Source organism: Acanthochromis polyacanthus, chromosome 4 (assembly GCF_021347895.1).
Source record: "Acanthochromis polyacanthus isolate Apoly-LR-REF ecotype Palm Island chromosome 4, KAUST_Apoly_ChrSc, whole genome shotgun sequence".
Classification (NCBI taxonomy): Eukaryota; Metazoa; Chordata; class Actinopteri; family Pomacentridae; genus Acanthochromis; species Acanthochromis polyacanthus.
Window position 1 is genome coordinate 22,521,802 of NC_067116.1, and position 21,303 is coordinate 22,543,104.

The window sequence follows — 21,303 nt, forward strand, 5'->3', positions numbered from 1 at the left end:
GCAATCATGTGATCGTCAGCAGGCAGCTGATGTAGTGTTCACTTCTTGTCATAGCTACAGCGACGCCATGCCGGTGTCTGGCAATGACAGAAATCTTGAGCAAATCTGTGGATCCAGACTATAAGTTGCATCACTGCCAAAATCTAATCAGTTTGTCCTTGTGCCACTTCTGATCCGTTATTCCATTTTTGAGTAATATTTCAGAAAGACAGACGTATGTCGATTGTCACAGAACTCTATCTCAGATCATATACACAGATATAAATTGATTCCTTGAACAGTACAAATTACACAACTGTAACTTTCCCAAATTTAATGATGAAAAAAAAAACATTCAGTGAAACATTCTAACAGGTAACTTGTTTTTTAGTTTTACGCTACATCAGAATCAACCAGTACAAAAGCAGGTTTTATTGTTTTATTCTTCTTCATACATAATTGTCAGAAAAATCTGTAAAACCCCACACCAAAAATAATCAAGTTAAATCTCCTTTGGTTTCTAATGTATCATCAGAGATAAACGGAAACAAACTCACACTTTCATCCACGTTTCCAAAGCTAAATGGCATCGTCTCTTAATTCACAGCAGTGATTTTTTTTTGCAAACATATCTTTCACATCAGTGCAACTAAACAAAATACTTCAAAGTGAATAAAAAATGTAAAAAATAAAGCAAGACTTGCAGTAGTACTTTCCCCCTGTACTAGTTTACCGTACCACCATGCAGATTCACTCACCTAATAATTAGATTGTGGTGGCAAAAAGTAAAATAAACCTCAAGACAACAGAAGTATTGTCTTTAAATGAACACAAACAGTCACACAGTAAATCCTTGTCAAAGTCAAGCAACATATGTGCGAAGTAAATCCTGAGATTTTCTACTGAATCAGGCTCAGATTAATCTTTAATATACGAAAAAAAATGTTCCTGAGCAGCTCACTCTTGACAAATGCATCAAGCACCTGTGTTAAATCTGTTCTGCTGTGCTTACCTGTTTTTGATTTCCAAAATGACAACTGAATTCTCTTTAAACTCACAGACACTTACATGACCAGATTCAACAAACAAACAAAATCAACACTAAATAAATGCCATCTCTTATTTCAAACCAACAGTTGTGTTTTTACAAACATGTCGATCACATCAATGCAACTAACCGAACAAAGTCATTTGGAAGAAAAATGAAAATAAAATGCAGAATTTACATTAAATTACATTTAATTTATTCAATTTTTTCCTCTGTACCAGACTATTGTACCATCGTGCTGATTCATTAACCCAAATAATTAGATTTTGGTTGTAAATAAATGTAATATCCTTAAATGTATATAAAACAATCACAAAGTAAATGCTTATCAAGGTCAAACAAATGTTATTCTGAGTAGATCCTGAGGTTTTTTTTTTACTAAATAAGACTCAGATCAATAAACAACAACAACAACAAAAAAACACTGAAACTTCAAAAAATAAGAATAAAAAGTGAAATCATCCTTTGGTTTATGATCCAAGATAAACTGACAACTAAATTCTTTATAAACTCAAAGACTTCTATTCCATGTTTCTGGAGTCACTGATCTCAAATGTCTTAACAAAAAAAGCATACAAATCTGATAAATCAAAGATAAATGAACATCATCTCTTATTTCAAACTAGAACAGCAATGCAGCTAAACACAGAACTTTGAAGTGTTCGGAAAAAAAACTAAAAAAAAAAAAGAAGCAAAATGTGCTGTTCCACTTTTCTCTGTACTACTTTATCATACCACCGTGCAGATTTTAATATTTTTAACCAAATAATTAGAATGTGGTTGTAACAGTAAAAACACAAACAGGAAATGCTGATCAAAGTCAAATACCTTGTTTTTAGTCGATCAGCAGAATTTCTAATACTAAACATGACTCAGCTAAACGTTTTCTACATTGATAAAAGTAATAAATGCTCACTCATGATGCTGTGCTTTGTTGGTTTTCCTGAGCCTAAAAGACAAACATGATTACAGAATTATTATTATTAAGTAAAATCTTCCTTCAGCTCTAAAAGGTTTCATGATAACAGCGTTTAGACTAAAACCTCTATAGACTCAGTTCAGCCCTCCATCACCCAGTCCTGCTTGGCTGTGACGGCGTACTTCCAGGTTTCCACGATTTGGGAGAGCTGCAGGTTTTCAGGGAAGTTTTCTTCAACGTAACGTGACACCTCCACTTCTTTACGGTCCATGTAGGCAGCCACCGACTCTTTCACGCTGCAAAGAAAGAGATTATGTGAATTTTATCACATTACTTGTCGCAATAGCAAAGCGCACTCTTTGCTTATAGGATAACTTAAAATAAAAACTTCAACCAACCAACTATATAAACAACATTTAGCACCAGCCCATAGTTTTCCAGGTTTTACATTGAAGGAAGATTTCTGCTATTTCTTCATACAATAGAGGAACTAAACACATTTAGAGGAGAGCAGCAATTAGGAACTGTAACAGGGCAAATTCTTGATTTAGGTTCTGATGTGAAACAGATCAATGTTAGTCAGACTGCTGTAGAACAAAGTCCCATTTCCTCCCATTTCTCCACTTTCCTGATGTTTTATTAAGATGGTCAGATATTCTCTACAGTGCAGACCAGGATGATCACAAGCAGCAGATCCCAGTCAACAGAAAGCACTGACATAAAAATTAAAGACAAATCAATGGAGCTCTTCCTTGTTCCTGAAATGAACGAGGTCAGCATGATGAGATCATCTTGTTTCTTCTTCTGTCTGTGACTCAGAAATCAGTCTTAATGTCTCAACAAATAAGGATTTCTCAATTCCTATCTATGAGTACAGCAAGGAGAGAGGAGGGCTGCTACAAGATAAAATGAGGCTAAAATTTCACACTAACCTTTCAGTAGGCACCAATAAGTGTTGACTTGAAACAACTGCTGTCATCTATTTGTCCAACATTCAGCCAGACAGCTTTGGCATCTTTGGGATCTCCATTATAATAATAAATAGTGAGTTTGTGTGCACAATGAGTGTATACTGACTGCTGCATTTCTTCTCACAGGTACTACATTAAGGGCTGCACAGTGACTCAGTGGTCAGCACTGTCACCTCACAGCAGGAAGATTCCCAGTTCGTGCCCTGGCCTGGGATCTTTCTGAATGGAGTTTGCATGTTCTCTCTGTACATGCGTGGGTTTTCTCTGGTTTCTACAGCTTCCTCCCACAGTCCAAAAACATGCTGAGGCTAATCGGTGATTCTAAATAGTCTGTAGATGTGAGTGTGATTGTTTATCTCTATGTGTAGCCCTGTGACAGACTGGTGACCTGTCCAGGGTGTCCACAGCCTTCACACTAAGTCAGTCAGGATAGACTCCAGCACCCCGCGACCTTAATGATGATTAAGTGGTGTATAGATGATGGATGGACGAACGGATTAATGGATGGATGAATAGTACTGCATTAAGTCCACAGGGGGAGCAATTGTACTATAAAACAAAGACAGTGAAGCTCTGTAACAGGTTTACCTCCAGGATGGACTGTAGTCGTCTGTAGCTCGCAGGCGGCCTAGAACCAACAGGAGGAACTCGTGCATCTCAAGCAGCCACTGGTCCACATTTCCCTCAGAAATGAAGCCTTTAAGCTTGATCTTGTCGTCTTCTGTCAGTGGCATCTGGTATTCAGTTGGATGCCCTGAAAAGGGCTCCTTTTTACAGAAACATGGAATGAGATAATTTGAAATTATATATACACTGAGTAAAAGTGTCTGTAGTGAAAATACGACTCGAATATACACTGAACTATTTTTATGCGATGCTACTGCACACATATTTCTACATTCAGTGCTTTTATTTGGCATTTCACCACCCCAAAATTTCTGCAACAGAGCGTACCCGCTTTAGACGCAGCATGGCTTCAGATTTGAGGGAGGAGAGGAGCTGCCACAGAGAAACACAGTGTGTGAGGCTGCATCTGCCCAGAGCCTGAAACACAAACCACAGTTACACATCTGTTCCTTCAGTCTGAAAGCATCAAACAAGAAATTAGCCTACATCGACAGACTTTCAGTCAGTTTTTAGGTTTTTTTTAAAAATTAAAATAGAATAGAATATCCTTTATTAGTCACAAAAGGGGAAACTTGCAATGTCACAGCGGCAAAGTGACAGTGGTAAGAAAAATCAAGAGAACACACCTATAAATTAATGACACAAGATATATACAATATAAAAGAAAAACTGAAGAACACAAGGATACTATACCAACCACAAATTAAAGAATATATACATTTTTGAAGATATTTTTAAGATAATAAGCATTTAGTAGAAATCTGAAACGTATTTATTTGGATGACTGACAATAAATAAGTCAATAATAGTGAGTAGTAATCAGCCTTTTAGCTCATCTGTGTGTTAAGGACTAATGATTTAATGCTCTACAAAGTACACAAACTACTTCTAGGAAAATGTCATCTATTATTCATTTGTTTTTATATATTATTACAGAATTGTTATTATTTCTTCACTTGCACAAATTGTTCACTTTATTCATTATTAATACCATTTTATTGTATATATTGCGCTTCTTTTCATTCAATATTCTGCATCTTTGTCTGCAGATTCAGCTTTTACTTTGACTATCATTCTCAGTGTGTTGTTGATTCTGCTGCTCTAACATGTCAATTTCTCATCTCTTTGTAAAAAACATCCTGTTTGTCCCATCTTTACATTTCATTTCTTAAATATTGCTTATCATAAAAGGTAAACAGTCACTTTAGACAAAGAACCTGTGCATGTACTGACGTGTAATATGTTACGATCAATGTTTTGGGCCATCTTCAGTGTGTCCTGCAGGTAAGTGACCAGTGTCATGGTGGGATCTCCACCAGTCATGGACAGGAAACCCAGGAGGAGCTCCACGATCTTTAGTGCCTCACACACCTCGCTGTAGGAGTCTAGTGCTCTGGACACTGCGTTTCTGGTCAGAGAGGACAGGAGGACCTGAAGGAGAAACAAAACGTCAGTGAAGTGTGGAGCCAAAAACCTACTGTAATTGAAAATTAACCCACATTACCTCATACTACAGAACTATCAAATGTTACAGGTAACAGTAGTACTTGGGGGATATCATAGGAACAACTACTGACTCAGGAAATATTAAAGCTGAAACAATGATTTGATTTCTTGAATAATAGAAAATTAATCAAAAATAACCTGACAAGCAAAACTGCCACACATTCATTGGTGCTTTTCTGTTTTACACTGTTGTAAATTGAATATTTTTGGTTGGAGCAGCACTGCAGTCATGAGAAGGTCATGGGTTTGAATCTGCTGGTCGTTTGAGGTCTTCCTACATGGAGTTTGCATGTTCTCTCTGTGCCTGTGTGTGTTTTCTTTCGGGTTCTCTGGCTTCTTCACACAGTAAAAATACATCCATGGTAACTTAACTGGTGATTCTAAATCGGCTGTAGGTATGGGAATAAGTGTGTACGGTAAAATATTGTATCTTAGACTTGCTGATTGCCACTGGATATATCTCATCATAAGTGTATGTGTTTGGTTACGTACATGTACAGATATCTAATAACAATGTTGTATTTTATGAGATTAAAAAAAAAAGAATTCTGTTGTCCACTGTACCAAAAAAGAAAAAAACAGCTTCCAGTAAGAATCCAGGATTATTATTTTACCTGAGGTACTTTTCCTTTAAGAGTGTTGAAAACGGTTTCATAGTCCCTTTCTTGAGTGTTGACCAGAGTGGGAATTCCCTAAAACAAAGCACAGTGAGTTTTCTGAATCTGGGAAATACAGAAAAAGACTGTAAATATGTAAGATTACACAGAGTCAATACAATACTGACAAAAAGCGTCACATAAGATGGTGTGACTTCTTGGAGAAATCTCTTACTTTGTTGTTAAGCAACATAATGAAAACCATTGAGGTTTACTTAATATTAGTAAAACACAAGTGTAGGAGAGTCTGTAACACTCTGAGTAGAACAAAACATAGTGGAAAACTCAATGTTTTCCTTGGTGTCCCATTCAAGAACTGAATTTTTACCAAACCAGACTATTTGGACTTACTGTTCGGGTTATGACAGGTTTTCCTTGTAGGAAGCGGGTGAGGATCTGCCGCTGGATTCTGTCCAGGTCAAACTGTGATATCGTCTCATGGCCACGTTCTAAGCTGTACTGGCAGTTGGATAAAACCAGAGGGAGCAGGTCCTTCTCCACGTCATAGTGGATCACATGCGGCTCCATGAGCTCAGCCAAACTCACCTTGTACTTGCTGCAGACATCACAAAGCAAATATGAAGCTGGTATTTTTAGAAAAAAATGGTCACAACCCAAACAAATCTTAAAGCTCTCTACTCAATTTCCGTTTAAAAGTTGAAATATTTTGTGACAAACATGTTTGTCCAAAGCAACAACATAATGGTGCAAAATACAGTAACAATGACTCAAGAACTGGTCCCTTAGTTTTGCCTGGATGACTTATAGGCTGAGATACAGTGAATGGAGAGCAACAACAAATTTCATTGTAAATATACTTTAACAGTGGATGATACTCACTTGAGTTGTATTTTCAGCATATAAAGAAGACTGTGGATTTTGTCCCCATCACACACAGTGAAAGCACATTATAAAGAGTTTTTATAGCGGCCAGTGTGAACAGGAGGAATAATTAAAGCAAGCAAAAACTCTTTTCATATGAGCACCTGACTATTGTCAGGTTGTTAAACTGTAAAACCAGTTTTCAAGGGTACAAAGCAGCATTTTGCACAACTACATTAAAGTATCTCCACATTTGTTTGGTACCTGCTGTCCTCTCCAGTGTGATTGTCCACAGCGCGCACCAGCTCATTGTGTAGCGCCACCAGGTAGCTGACCAGTGCCGTGGCACACAGGCCTGGACCCTGCCGCCGGGGCAGGAGGTACTGCAGGTTGCTGCTCAGGTCCAAATCCTCACTGCAGAATTCATCTGGGATTTTCATCTCGCCTACATTAAGGAAAGGATGGATAAATTATACCTTTTTACCCAAACCAACAACATGCAAGTATGTATTAGATGTAATATTTAATCCAGCTAACTTATTCAATCACTGCTACACATAAAGAAACACATTCTATTTTTCCACTACTAGTTGAAATCAAAGCTGTTTTTCCACCACAGTCCAGTGACCTGCGTGGTATGTGCAAAAACACTCAATGTTAACCAGACATTCTGTTTAATTGATTGGAAGAACTGAAATGACTGACAAGTATTAAAGCTAATGATGGAGTTTGCATTTGTATTTAAACTCTAACATGATACACAAAGCAATTGCAGAACTGCACTGCTTTGGTTTTATACACATTATTAAGATACACATTATTTACACTACTCACAATAAGTTAGGGATATTGTGAGGTCCTCAGTGGATTTCATACATAAGGTACTTGTGTCACTTCAGTGTTTTTAGGGATAGGGAGGCAATTGTATTAGGGTGCTAGACACATGGCCATCGCGTGCCTTCAGGTCGGTACCAGGCAGTCAGATGTTGCTCGTGAACTTGGTGTATCTCAAAGTGTCATCAGCAGACTTGCAGCAAGACACAGAACTACTGGCAGTGTTGGTGACAGACCCTGGAGTGGAGCCCCATGACTGATGGACCGCAATGATGACCAGTACCTATGGACCTATGCACTCAGACACCGTTATGCAACTACCACACAGCTGCAGGCTTGTTTACGAGAAGTGAGGGGTACTGGGGTTTCCAGACAAACCATTCGCAACCGACTCCGCCTCTTTGGCTTGAATGCCAGATGACTGTTGCAGGAGACTCCACTGACACTAAGACACCGCCATGACCCTTTGGGCACAAGACCATGTGACCTGGACAATGCAGCAGTGGTCTACCGTCCTGTTCACTGATGAGTGTCGGGTCACCTTGCATAGAAATGATGGTTGTCAGCATGGCTGTAGAAGCCAAGGTGAGCGATACGCTGAGGTCAACATGGTCCCCAGGGTTGGCTTTGGTGGAGGAGGTGGAACGGTCTGGGCCGGCATCACCAGTCAGTGCAAAACAGATTTGGTGATTGTAGATGTCTCAGTCACTGCACGTTCCTACCTCAGAGACATCATAGAACCCATCATCATCTCCCAATTCTGCCAGCACACCCTGAACTTTCTGTTCATGGATGATAATGCTCCACCACATGGTGCCAGAATTGTCACAGCTCGACTTCAGGAAGTCAGAGTGCCTCATATGGTATGGCCAGCAATGTCCCCTGACCTGAACCCTATGGAGCACGTCTGGGACCAGCTGAAGCAGCGATTGGATGCTCGTACCCCACCCCCACGTGGAGCACTTGTGAAGGAGTAGAACGCATTGCCTCAGAATATCATCATGTGGGTAGTTAGGAGCAGAGACGTTACTGTCAAGCTGTCATTGCGGCAAATGGTGGAAACTCCTGCTACTGACTTTGTCAATTTTGGTTATTTGGTGATATCTTTGTTATTGTCTAAATTGTTGGGGTAATAAATATTGCACTAATGAAAATGATGCTTCTTCTCATTCATTAATAGTAATATCAAAGGGAGCTATTACTTATTTCATTAAAATTCAACTTATTGTGAGTTGTGTAGCTACAATTTAAACAACAAACAGCAGAATGCACACACTATGACTAAACCTGGTGCTACAACCTCTATGCACACAAAAAGGAGGATAAACACTTCACTTACTGCTGGTTACAGACACTCTTAGCAGATTCCATGTTTTCAGGAAAATGCCAATGTGTTTTTCATACCATGTCTTCATTTCTGAAACAAGTCAATTTTGTCAAGAGTTAGTACCTTAGAAGTAATTTACTGCATCAAGAAAAAAAAGTTTATGTCTACTCATTGATCTGTGATATCACAGCTGTACCCGTTTGTTTCTCAATGAACTCTCTGATGGAACCCACGATCTGTTCAGATGCGTTCTGGTACTTTCTCACCAAACGTTTCTGCAGGATGAGAATTACTGGAAGGAACTTAATCTGGCGAAATTCTCTCTCCTAAAAAAACAAGCAAACCAAAAAACACACAAATGAAATGGTGAATAGCCATGCCTCATGAGGACAGGCTGCATACAGTATATAGTCATGAACACAATATATCACATCTTTCGCCTTTTCTAGTTTATTGATTAATACTAATGATTAGCTGGCAAGGTGAAAAATGAAAATAATTTCATTGTACTGAAAATTTAAAGGTGCTGTTTTGATTTCTTTTTTGAAAATTATTCATATAGACTAACAACATTGTGGTGCTGTAGTCAGCACTGTTGCAACAGCATGAAGGTTTTAGATTTGAACTTAGTGGCTGGTGCTTTGGATTCTTCTCACAGTTCAAAGACATGAAGGTTAACTGGTGATGCAAAATTTCCTGCAGGTTTGAATGGTTGTCTGTCTCTATGTGTCATTGTCACATGATTTATCCCACCCCTCACCCAATGTCACCTGAGATATGCTCCTGCCAGTTTATGACCCTCTATAAATAAAATGTTTAGCTCACAAAAGCAATATTAAAAATGAGTATTAATGTACTGTTAAATGATTTCCAAAACTGTTTTAGACAGTATTATGAGTCACGGGGCCAAAAAGTAGATCACATGACTGTTGCTCCTGAGGTTATATATTCATAATTTTAGGCTGCACAAAAGGAAACCCTTAGGGAGTGTTCAAAATGCAAAGGCCAAGGTCAGGATGATCTCAGTGAATATCTACAATAAATCTAATTCAACAGATCCATCCATCCATCCATCCTCTATACACCGCTTTATCCTCATTAGGGTCGCGGGGGGTGCTGGAGCCTATCCCAGCTGACTCGGGCGAAGGCAGGGGACACCCTGGACAGGTCGCCAGTCTGTCTAATTCAACAGATGTTACGCTGAATTGAAAGTCATTTTTCACAAAGCGTTACATTTCCCAAACATTCACCTTCTGAAGGAACCTCCAGAGCAGCGGCAGCTCCTCCTTTTGATCATTATGCTCCACAATGTGTGTGAGACTGAGCAATGAGAGCCTCTCCCTGCAGCTCCACACTGCTGAGCTGTGGACCTGAGAGTCCTGCTGCAGGGACGTGAGGAAAGTACAATCATCACCGAAGACTGTCCTCATGATGAAGTTGGAAGACACACGGGAGTCAGTTCTGATGCCGTCTTTTGCTTCCTGCAGGAGCTGATCAAGATCCTAGACATGAAATATTGACATTAGTGTTCTCAGAGTTTACAACAGCAATGGAAAATAAGACACTGGAATACAAATGAAAGATTATGGAAAAATAAAAAGGAGAAATTTCCTAAAATTTCTTGAAATTAAACAATGATTGGATTTAAGCAAATTAAATTCACTCCAAAATAGTGTTCTCAGGTAGATGGATGAGTAGATAGCCATACAATATAATTATGTCAAACTATTCACTGCTGTACCTTTTTCAATCATAAAAGTTTCATTGTTATACAAAAAACGTGGTGAAGGTAACAGGTAAAGCAATCACCTTTAACTTGGGGGTCATGATATCTGTAGCAACAGTGGTTTCCCAGGAGTTTCTGGATTGTTTGGTTGCAAGGTAAGGATCAACATCAGCTGGACAAAGAGAAACACATGAAGGACATAAAAATACAACATATACTATGTTACAATAAGAATCACCTACATGTATGTTTCTATACAGATTTAGAATATTTTATGTGTTTTCATTTGGTGACTGCTGGTTTGCCTACAATGACTGTGCTGCAGTAGCTCTTGCAGGGATCTGAGCACCAAATGGACAGTTGTAATAGTATCGTCAGCTCCTTTTCCCAGCGCCTCTGTCAGCTGATCCACGTCCTTCATTATGTGCAAGCTGACAAACACACAAACATCCTGCACAGGTGGCTGGACGATCTGCTGGACAAACTAAACAAACAGAGATTGTGAAAATACATCAAGGTCAGATTCAAGAGAAGAAACAAAACTAGAGTTTGTTCTCTGCATGGATCACTTGATGTCTAAACTAAACCTAAACATGTTGGCAGTGACAACTGCATAGACATTGCTACTGCACAGTAACAGCTGATAAAGATATTTTTCAGATGGCTGATATTCATAAAGTCACAGTAATCCTTCATATGGCTCACCTGGGACTTCTCTGAGGCTCCTAGTAACATGGCCAAATGTGTCACCAGCCTGACCAGAGTGAAGGGAGTCAAAGACATGTTTTTGGTGTCAAGTGCATCTGGGTTGTTTCTCCGCTGAGGGTCTCCTAAGATATGGCCAGGTCTTGTGCGATCCCTGAACCAACGGGTCAACATCAGTAAGTCAGCAGCACAGGAGGTCATAGATGGCATTAAAAACACACTCATCAGCATTTTAGTTTTGCTTGTAGATGACCAAATTAGTGACAACAATAATTTTACTTTACTATACAAAAACAATGATATTTTTTGTAATACAACAAAATGCTGATTTCATTTCTTGACTTGGATAGTTCATCATCCAGTGTCTTTGAATATTTAAAAAATCTGAGGATTGATACTTCAACACTATAAAACTAAGTGAAAGTATGATTCCTTCCTATATTGTGCTGCACACATTTAGTACACTAAATTCAAGAGTACAGCAAACTCAGTTTGACACTGACTATAGAGGCTATTCAGTAAGCGACTGTGCTTGGCAATGAATGACACTCACTGCTGCAGCTGAACTGGTCTGAAACCTGGCAAGGCCACATGCTGTTCGCCTCCAACTTCCTCGCCACACTCCAGACATTTGCCTTTCTGCATGGGCAGGCCACACTGTAGAAGAAGATAGTAAATACAATATACATGATGTATTTTTACCACTTCATGCTGAAATTACTGTGGACAATCTATTAACTGGAACAGCGTAGAAAATAACTTACCTCATCAACAAAGCACGGATGATTATTTGGGCACACTGTGGGAAACAATCCACCAATTAAATAAAAGTCTTAAATCACCTGAATTACTGAGTCGAAAGATATTCTAAATTCTAAACTGGTAAAATGGTTTATGTGACTCAATTTGTGTCAAGTATGATGATGCAGAATAGATTACTCAAAACTTAAACTCATGTGCTACAGACAATACAATCGACTGAATGTAGAGAATTAGAACACAATAACAGATTATTTATGTTGTAAATTAACCAAAAAAAAAAAACTATTGCAAAGAAAACACAATTTACAATTGTGTTTTACAAGTAAGTATGGATGAATAATACTTACCATACCAAGTGAGCTGCCCATCGTCTTGTTGTATGGCAGTCTGGACAACAGCTAACATGTCATCAGGCATTGTGGGTATAAAAGCCCTCTGTTAGGTTAAATCAAAAGAAAATTCAGAGGTGGCATGAAGATGATGAAAGTAATCACAGTCACTACTGAAGTTATGAAGAACTTTAATAACTGTTTCTTGCAGCAGAAAGATTCAGATTTTCTAATGCATCGTAGAAAGTAAGTGGTCATGGGAGCAGAGCTGGAAGCAGTGGTGAGTTCAAACAGAAGAGATTTATCCTTGTACTCTGTTTAAAAATAAAAATTGATATCTGTTGTAGTTTCAAAACAAACCTAACACTAGAAGACCCCTAAAAGACTGAAAGAGAGCAGCTGAGACCTGAAGAGTGTAAATGATGGCAGATATGTGGGATGTTTACCAGCATATTTTCAGGAGACAGGCCAAGCTGCCTGAGTGGCATCAGCAGTGGATGAGTTCCAGTGAGCAGCACAGCTGCTAGATGGATGACCAGTTCGATGATAGTGTTGTCCATAATAGTATGACCAGGCTGGATTGTCAGTGCCCCCAACCTGTTGTGAACCAAGGCTGAGGCAAATTCTCTTACTTCTCTTTGTTGCAGATACCTTGAGCCCTGGATGAGGTCTCCAAATGCTTGGAATTGCTACAGGGAATACAGAAGATGATGAGCAGAGGTAAAAGGGTTTTCATAGCACCATTATATGACAACAAAACATCAGCTGAAGGTTGCTGATCAATAGTCCTATCACTGTAAGGGCAGAAAAAAAGATTAAAACAATGTGCATTTACTGCATTGTTTTACTTAAAGATTTGAACGTTATGGCAGATGTTCTCATGGCACAAGTTTGAAGAAAGATAGTGAGTTTTCACTCTAAAATGTAATACTAGCAGTTTAACAGATATAACGACATAATTAATCTGACAGTATTTGATCCCTGTAACAAAATGATTAACAGGTCATTAACAGGCATTTACATTTGAGTGATAATCTAAACTTGAATAGGTGAACCAATAGATATGTCTTTAATTTGCTTAAAATGAACAGTGTTACATATTAGTATCAGTATCATGAGGTGCATCAGCAGTACTCAGTTTGTGAAAACTGTTCTGAATATCTCCTTATGAATTATCATATTTCAATTTGTGAATCAAGTCACAAATCTATGTTTTTATTAATAAGATCCAATCACTGGTGTTCAACTTTTTGCTGCAATGTTTCAGTTCCTAAAGAGACCTGATGTACAGTATAATATTTATAATTTAGTTTCTACAGAGGTGCATTTCAGCATCATTCATACCTCAGGAGTAGGATGAAGACCACTGTTAGAAGATCTGTACAGAGTTGTAACCTCTCGGAAAAGCGCCAGGAGGATAAACACTGCCCGATTCCTTGGGGGTGCAGCGCATTTCTAAACCAATCAACACAAACACAAACTGACCAGTGAGCAGCTACGCTCCCTATAAAATACAGGGTGACACAAAGAAAAGGGAACTTTTAACAATCCAATAAAACCAAGAATGATGGAAGAAAAATATTTTATTCATAGTAATTGAAACCTTAAAACATGCTCTTTACGAAACAATGATTGAATTTTCATTTTTTAAAAATTACTTCCTGTAGATGGCGTCCTCCTGTACGAATGCATTCTTGAAATCTGCTGTTGAGATTCCTCATTGACCATTGCAACATCTCAGCTGGGATACTGTGAATTTCATCTCGACAACTCAACCAAGAACTCTGGATGAGTTAAAACAGAGAATTCAGGATGAAATTCACAGTATCCCAGCTGAGATGTTGCAGCGGTCAATGAGGAATCTCAACGGCAGATTTCAAGAATGCATTCGTACAGGAGGATGCCATCTACAGGAAGTAATTTTAAAAAAAAAAAAAGAAAATTCAATCATTATTTCTTAAATGGCATGTTTTAAGGTTTCAATTACTATGAATAAAATATTTTTCTTCCATCACTCTTGGTTTTATTGGATTGTTAAAAAGTTCCCGTTTTTCTGTTCACCCTGTATACCTATATAAGATTTAGATTAGATATAAAAGAGATGGTACATGGAACATAACTTGCGGGGGCAAAAAAATACCTCACAGACTTCTTCTATCTGCTCAACATCACCATCCATGACTGCCTTGGCAACTGCATCCCTAACTGCCTTGTATTCCTCTCCATACACAAGGTACTGGTCCATCTGGCCGGCATCTTCACTCTGTTCACACCATGAATAGGGGTAAAGGAGAAAAACATGTTGTAATACATGTACATATGTTGTAAAATGGATTTGATATGTTCTGGTGAGTCTGTAGTTGAGGAAACGTCTCATAACTGGGCTGAATTTTACATCATGATTCATTCTGATGTATCGTAAATGAAAGCTGCATGCTACGTGTTGCTGAAGATTGAAACCACTGGCTCCATCATGTAATGATGACATGTTACTTGTTTATGACTCAAACATTTATGGTGGTAGACTTGTTTATGAAAGATGGTGTACCTGCTGATGGATCTCTTCAGGGAAAAGCCACCTAAACTTTGGTTGTTTCACCAGTGTCTGGATGCACTCTACACCGTTCCATTCGCTGAGTTTGCGAATCAGGTAAATGCGGTACCAGTCATTCCCGCTGTCCTCGCAGAGTTTAACCACCATGTTCAGAAAATCTTCTGCTCCATCTGGCACATTGTTGTCTGCAACAGCAATGGAGTTCAACAGACTTATATTTTTTGTTGCTAACCACTACAAACTGTGAGCAGCAATGATTGATGCTATTCTCACCAGACAGTCCATCACTGATGAGCTGTGCAGCTGTGGTGAGGTTCAGACGCAATCTGGCAACGTGCTGCAGATGTTCAATAGACACTGCTGCTGGACCAGAAGTGACTTCAGCCAAGTAGAAGGAGAGGAACTGTGTTTCATCACTGGAAAAATGCAACTCTTCAGCGTTGTTGCCCTCATGAGACATTTTCTCCCACATTGAGTCCTGAAAAGACCAACAGTTAACCGTCACTTCAACTGTCCTCTATCAGAAACAAGAAGAACATGTAACATGCAGCTGCCATCCAAACTTCTGCCCTGTTCAGATACTGCTGGGTAACTGACAAAAATTACTTAGGTAATGAGCATAAATCAGACAAATCCTGTAGATCAAAACTAGTCACACACTGCACATAAGCTTGCACCTCATCCAGCACAAAATAGCCCTACTCTGTTCCTGATCCCACTGGTTAAAGTTGCACCCCAGAACAAAATTATAGAAATCACATTAGGTCAGCCTTAACTCTCATTGTTTTATTCTCATCTATTTTATTTACAGATTGTTAACCCCCACTATATACACTGTAAAAAGTAAATGATCAAATAGTACTAAAAGGGACAACTACTTTCCCTCTGAGAAATAAAGAGTTACTCTATAAACTCTTACAGCAGCAGGTTTTGTGGTGTTTCATGAACTGGAATCTGCTGCAAAAGGTAAAAAGCATTTCTGTTCAAGAAAATTCAACAAAATCTTCTTTCTGTCTTTAATTAGTCCATTTAAACACTATCAGATGTCTATAGTAAATTAAACAGTGCTGTTCTTGTTTTACCTCCAAGCAGTTGATGTATAAGGCATACAGCTCTGCTTTATCCGCTTCATCCACAAATCTGCTGTCTTCAACAGATGACAAATGCTGCTGCAAATATTCCTTGACTTCATCAAAGCTGAAACACAGTTAAGTTCACCATAAACTTGGCACAGAGGAGTTTTGCAAAGAAAAGCAAAGGTGTTTTAATTTATTCAGAGTTTTTTTTTTGCAATAACACCTTTTAATGTTACTAAAACAGCAATGCTGTGAAACTTTCTGCACTGTAGCTGACAGAGAGAGACAGTTCATATCCACCAGACAGCTATACTCATCTATCATCACATAAAATAACCTAAATAATACAGTGACACATTTTACTGACATACCTGAACTTCAGAAGCAGTTTTAGGATTACAGATCGCACAACTGGGTTCTTGTCTGGAGACTCATCAAACGGTGACAGATCTTTGGTGTGAATCTCTTTATGTTCTGGTTTGAAAAATTATTTGAAAAAGAAATACTGAAATATTAACAAAAACATAGACTAATAGTCTTCACCATTATACACACACACACACACACACAGACATTTCAGGTGACTACCTCATGATCTTACCGAGAGATGCCAAGAGTGTGCAAAGCAAAGGGTGCCTATTTTGAATAATCTAAAATATAAAACATGCTTTGACCTATTTCACACTGTTTGGTCACTACATAATTCCAGATGTGTTCATTCATAGTTTTGATGTCTTCAGTGAGAATCTACTGAGGTAGCATACATATATACTGTGTGTGTGTGTGTGTGTGTGTGTGTGTGTGTGTGTGTGTGTGTGTGTGTGTGTGTACTTGTTTCTGCTATACCGGTGGGGACTTTGACCTGACTATTTGCTATAAAGGTGGGGACTTGTCTTACGGTGGGGACCTAAAATGAGGTCCCCACGGGTGGCAACACCGTTTTCTTGGCCATATTGTTGTTAATAAAAAATGTAAAAGTGCAAAAACGTTTGTTTAGGGTTAGGCATTGATTTGGTGATGGTTAAGGTTAGGGTTAGGGTAAGGGTTAGGAGTTAGATATGAATGGGAGTCAATGGTAAGTCCCCACCGGTATAGAAAAACAAACGTGTGTGTGTGTGTGTGTGTGTGTGTGTGTGTGTGTGTGTGTGTGTGTGTGTGTGTGTGTGTGTGTGTGTGTGTGTGCATGTGTCTTTAAACAGCTTGTAGAGGTTTGCTGCATAAACAAAGAAAAAGAAAGAGTGGCACTAATATAAAATGTGAAAAGAACAGTTTAGTTGACTATTCATTTCTAGAGATGAACTTGCATATGTTAAGAATGTACCCAGGAGCAGTAACGTCATAGCTGCCACATGCAGTCAGGGACAAATCAAAGTTAAAAATGGGGCTTGTCCTGCCATTCAGTAATGATTTCAGACTTTTTAGAGTCTGTAAAAGATGTTTTCATGTTCTATAAAACAAAACAAGGCTTAACTTATTCTTTACATTTAATTTATAACTTTCTAAACTGACCCACTCTCAGAAATAATCCTACAAAAGCCAACATTTACAAAAGTGGAAGGTCAAAACATGACAACAAAAAATGTCAATAAAATGAGGGATGAAATTGTCATTTATGAGAAGCTCAAGACCCACAAACTTGCAGACAATACAATAAGGGACAATTCCTGAATTCAAGAGTAGCTCCAATGAAAACTTCACACATTTTATTCTGTGGATGGAGAACCCACAACCCCTTTCTGGAAAGATGTGTAGCAGTTGAACTTTCTAAATTCTATCTAAACTTTTTCATGAACTAAGTCCACTCCACCTTAAAATTCAAAGTTCAGCAAATACTGGCATCTCTGCCATACATAAAACAGGCACATCTCAGCATTCATTCAGCTAAAGTACCTACAGTAACTTATAGGCTGAGTGAAATAAAGTGTGTTTTTCGGAAAGCTATCAGTTGCCTTATTTTTGACTGACTTAAGTGACAAGATAGTTCCATAGTTCCTATGCTTGCAAGCAGTGTTGGAGAAATGCAGTTTCATTAGAAAAGGCAATGAAAAAAGGAAATAAATTGTGTTTGATGTTTGCTGTCAAATAGTTCTAAGGTAGGTTGTACCTGTCTCAATCCTCAGGTAGGACAACAAGTGGGTGATGACATTTCGGCTTGGTGGTGTATTGTCCTTGAAGCACACAGTGGAGAGCAGATCAATGAAGAAACCATTGCAACGCTGCCTCAGTTCTGCAACTTTCTTGACAGATGCTCTGTAGAGTTTCACAGAACAAAAGCAAAAACAAATCAGTGACAATTCAGCACACAAGCCACTTGGATCCTAACTAAGATTAGGTTGCTAATTCAAAGGGTCAGATCTGATGATGAAATGTCTTTTCTACAAGCTCAAATGGCTGGATGAGGAGGACAGGCACAATATAAATTCAGTGATTGCAGTCCCACACCCCGTTAACTCATTTAAAGTAGCTACTATGCAATGCACAATACCAAAAAAGCTCTAATGCACTTAACAACTGGGGTGCAGGAAAGGACAGAAAAAGCCAAGAATCAAAATCATGATATGATAAAACAACTGTGCTGCTCACAGTACATGTCCTTTAATGTGAACATGGATTTTCACTGGTGCTCAATGGTGTATTAACAATTTAAGTATCTAACCTTAAGTCTTCAGAGACAAGTGGTTGAAAGCCATCTGGTAACTGATGCCTGCAGCTGGGACAGGATATCTGTCCTGCATCAAGGCATGCTTTGATGCATGTTAAGCAGTAGATGTGATAGCAAGGCAGCTCTACAGGTTCCTGAGGGTCCTTTATGCACACCCCACACTGAAGTCCAAACCTTTGTAAAAATGTGAACAAGATCAGTGAAATTAACTTAAGAGCAGCTAAAGAGCATTCTTCACAATCATCACAACTCATCACTCCAAATAACTAATAGGTTAAATAAAGGCCAAACAAGCCATTACCTGAACATCTGATCCACTGCCTTCTGCTTACAGGACTTCAGAACTTCAACTACAGCTACAAAGGCCTCCACAGCTTTCACATCTGAAGTTCTCTCCAGAACCTTAGAAGTGGATCAAAAATCATAAATATAATAAAACAACAATAAAAATTGTCCATTCTGGAAATTTTTAAAACCTTTTCTTTATTTGGCTGAACCAAGCAAAACTATCCTTAGAGTTGATGGGGTAGGTCACACTGCAAATGTCTATTGCTTGTATAACATATCTGTCATTAAACATCTACTCACCCTGCTTAAGGTTTTAATGTGATCCAGGACCAGTAACCTGAGCTGATTTTGGAAACCCAGCAGCATGTGTTCCACAAACAATGACAGAATGTAGATGCGCTTCCAGCCATTGCTATAAAATATTACAGACATCATCAGATTTAGTTTGTTGTATTAATACATGTAGGTTCAATGTAATTTAGGACAGCACCTTACATCTGTGTAGGGTTTCCCTCAAGACATTGGTTAGCAGAGGTGACAACAGTTTAAACAACCAGGCAACAGTGTATATCTTGCTAATTTTCCCTGAAATTTAATATGCCGAAGAATGTCTTTCTAAAATATGTTGTTTTTTTGAAGCACAAATGCTATTTGTTTTGGGAACTCAGACATCTGGTCAGAAAATAATAGAAAAAAAACACACTCTACATACTCAAAGAGTAAATCTGTAGTTATACTATATACTACTTACCAAACCAGGGTTACAGAGGGTTTGACAAAGTATAAATCTTAACATAAAATTATTTCAGTATGAAAATATTGCATTCTGTGAAAGACGAGCGAAAAAACATTGAAAAGATAAAGAAAAAACAACTAGGGCAGTAAGCATCACTGAAATAATCACAGAGTCTGTTGATTATACTTCCTGAGGGAGACTTGTGTAAACAGAAATTTACTATCTGCTGGTGTCAAGTTTTGGAAGGCCTTGAAAAGTAATCAGGAGGATTTTGAAGACAACTGAACTAAATGAAACAAGTAGCAAGTTAATGAAGCCAGCCCCAGGGTAATATGAAAAACTGTGCAAGGTTTGTTAGTCATGCAGCTAAGTTTTAAACTTACAGTAAGCAAGCTACAGTGTCTTGGCCTAAACAAGAATATAGTGCATTATGATAGTCCCTATAAGAGGAGACAACACAATCAGTCATGCATTCTAGCCGAAAAAAGAATTTACTCTAATAAACACAGATCAAAAGTACTCTAAAATACAGAAAGACAAACCTCACTCCTATGTGGAACACAGAGATCCTAATTTACCAAACTGGTTTGTGACTGGACTAACCATCCAGTATCAAATTAGATTTTATTAGTTTTGGAGAAAAATTGTATTGTTCAGCATATTCCTGTGCATTTCCATCTTACCTGACATCGTGTAGCCTTTCTTTGCATCGCTCTCCATATTGTCTGGGGTTGTGGGGGGAGCAAATCAACTCCAAAGAGGCTTGCAGCCTCTTCACCTGCCTCAGCCACCTGTGGCAGAGGTTATCAGTGTCCAGATGAGGAGAGTCCAGACATTCAACACATGCCTTGGCTGCAAGGACGTCCAAAACCTTCAGGACAGCAAAAGAGTTTGTAAGTTATTCAGTATTGTAGCAAGATGTAATTAAAACATCCTGTGAATAATGTGAAAAATATCCAAACACTAATGCTACTGAATGATGGCATAATTGGACAGTGATCAATACTGTGCTTTAGAGTAAAAAATACCTCTCTGGTTTGGTAGTTTTTGCTTAATTCTTGCAGTTTTGGGGCTCCTTAACATGTATTTACTTTATATGAAAACCAATCAAGTTTGTAAGCTGAAGTAAGAAGTTTCCACGAAATTGTATTTAAAATTTAGAAATGCTTTTACCATCTCAGGACAATGTCTAATTTGCTGGTTTCTTCGCAAAGGAGAAACAACTTCAGGATGAAGAGAAATCATCCGTGAGAGGTTCTGTAGACGGCTTTGGTAGAAATGGTAGGCAATGTGGATGTGCAGGAGAGAAAGCTCATCTTCATCACTTCGTTTCCATACTTCATCAACACAGCTGGCCAAGGCCTGACACAAGATCTGAGGAGTAAATGCAAAAGATGATTAATACAGTGTTTGATTTAAACTACAGACACATGAACTAGTGCATAGTTTGAGATAGTACTTAGAAACATTAAAAAGATATATTATCTGCGACTGATATCTGTAGCACCAAACAACAATAGCAATGAATGTCTGTTTACAAGAAATTCATTATCCTTCCACTTTATTCCTCTTAAACATTATCTTGGAAAATAATACTCATGACATTGAGCACTTGGTGCATATTTACCTTTATATCTGTTGTACAGATTAAAGGGATGGAAAAATGCATCTTTGCAGAGCTTACAATGTATAGCTTTTGTCAAAACTTTTGTCAAAAATTTGTGTTGAAAATTTATTTAAGTTTTAATGCAGTGGGAAATTGAATTGAATTACTGT

At 38.3% G+C, this 21,303-nt stretch overlaps 1 protein-coding gene and 1 long non-coding RNA gene across 2 annotated transcripts in view; both read right to left on the reverse strand.

The window, feature by feature from the left end:
* Window positions 1–404: 404 nt before the first annotated feature.
* LOC110971129 (E3 ubiquitin-protein ligase rnf213-alpha-like) overlaps window positions 405–21,303 on the reverse strand; it is a 39,049-nt gene continuing 18,150 nt past the window's right edge. The window contains exons 9-22 of the mRNA XM_051947648.1: window positions 11,674–11,777; window positions 11,121–11,274; window positions 10,725–10,899; window positions 10,499–10,587; window positions 9,940–10,191; window positions 8,886–9,015; window positions 8,702–8,779; window positions 6,793–6,973; window positions 6,058–6,262; window positions 5,665–5,742; window positions 4,778–4,975; window positions 3,872–3,961; window positions 3,506–3,684; window positions 405–2,242 (exon numbers count right to left, since the gene is read on the reverse strand). Coding sequence (XP_051803608.1) covers window positions 2,086–2,242; window positions 3,506–3,684; window positions 3,872–3,961; window positions 4,778–4,975; window positions 5,665–5,742; window positions 6,058–6,262; window positions 6,793–6,973; window positions 8,702–8,779; window positions 8,886–9,015; window positions 9,940–10,191; window positions 10,499–10,587; window positions 10,725–10,899; window positions 11,121–11,274; window positions 11,674–11,777 — 2,070 coding nt within the window. The 3' untranslated portion in view covers window positions 405–2,085. The remainder of the gene's footprint in view (window positions 2,243–3,505; window positions 3,685–3,871; window positions 3,962–4,777; window positions 4,976–5,664; window positions 5,743–6,057; window positions 6,263–6,792; window positions 6,974–8,701; window positions 8,780–8,885; window positions 9,016–9,939; window positions 10,192–10,498; window positions 10,588–10,724; window positions 10,900–11,120; window positions 11,275–11,673; window positions 11,778–21,303) is intronic.
* LOC127533639 (uncharacterized) lies at window positions 18,517–19,205 on the reverse strand. The gene is made up of 3 exons (XR_007941405.1): window positions 19,092–19,205; window positions 18,805–18,905; window positions 18,517–18,677 (listed from the first exon to the last, which is right to left on the reverse strand). It is a non-coding gene; the product is annotated as an uncharacterized LOC127533639 (long non-coding RNA).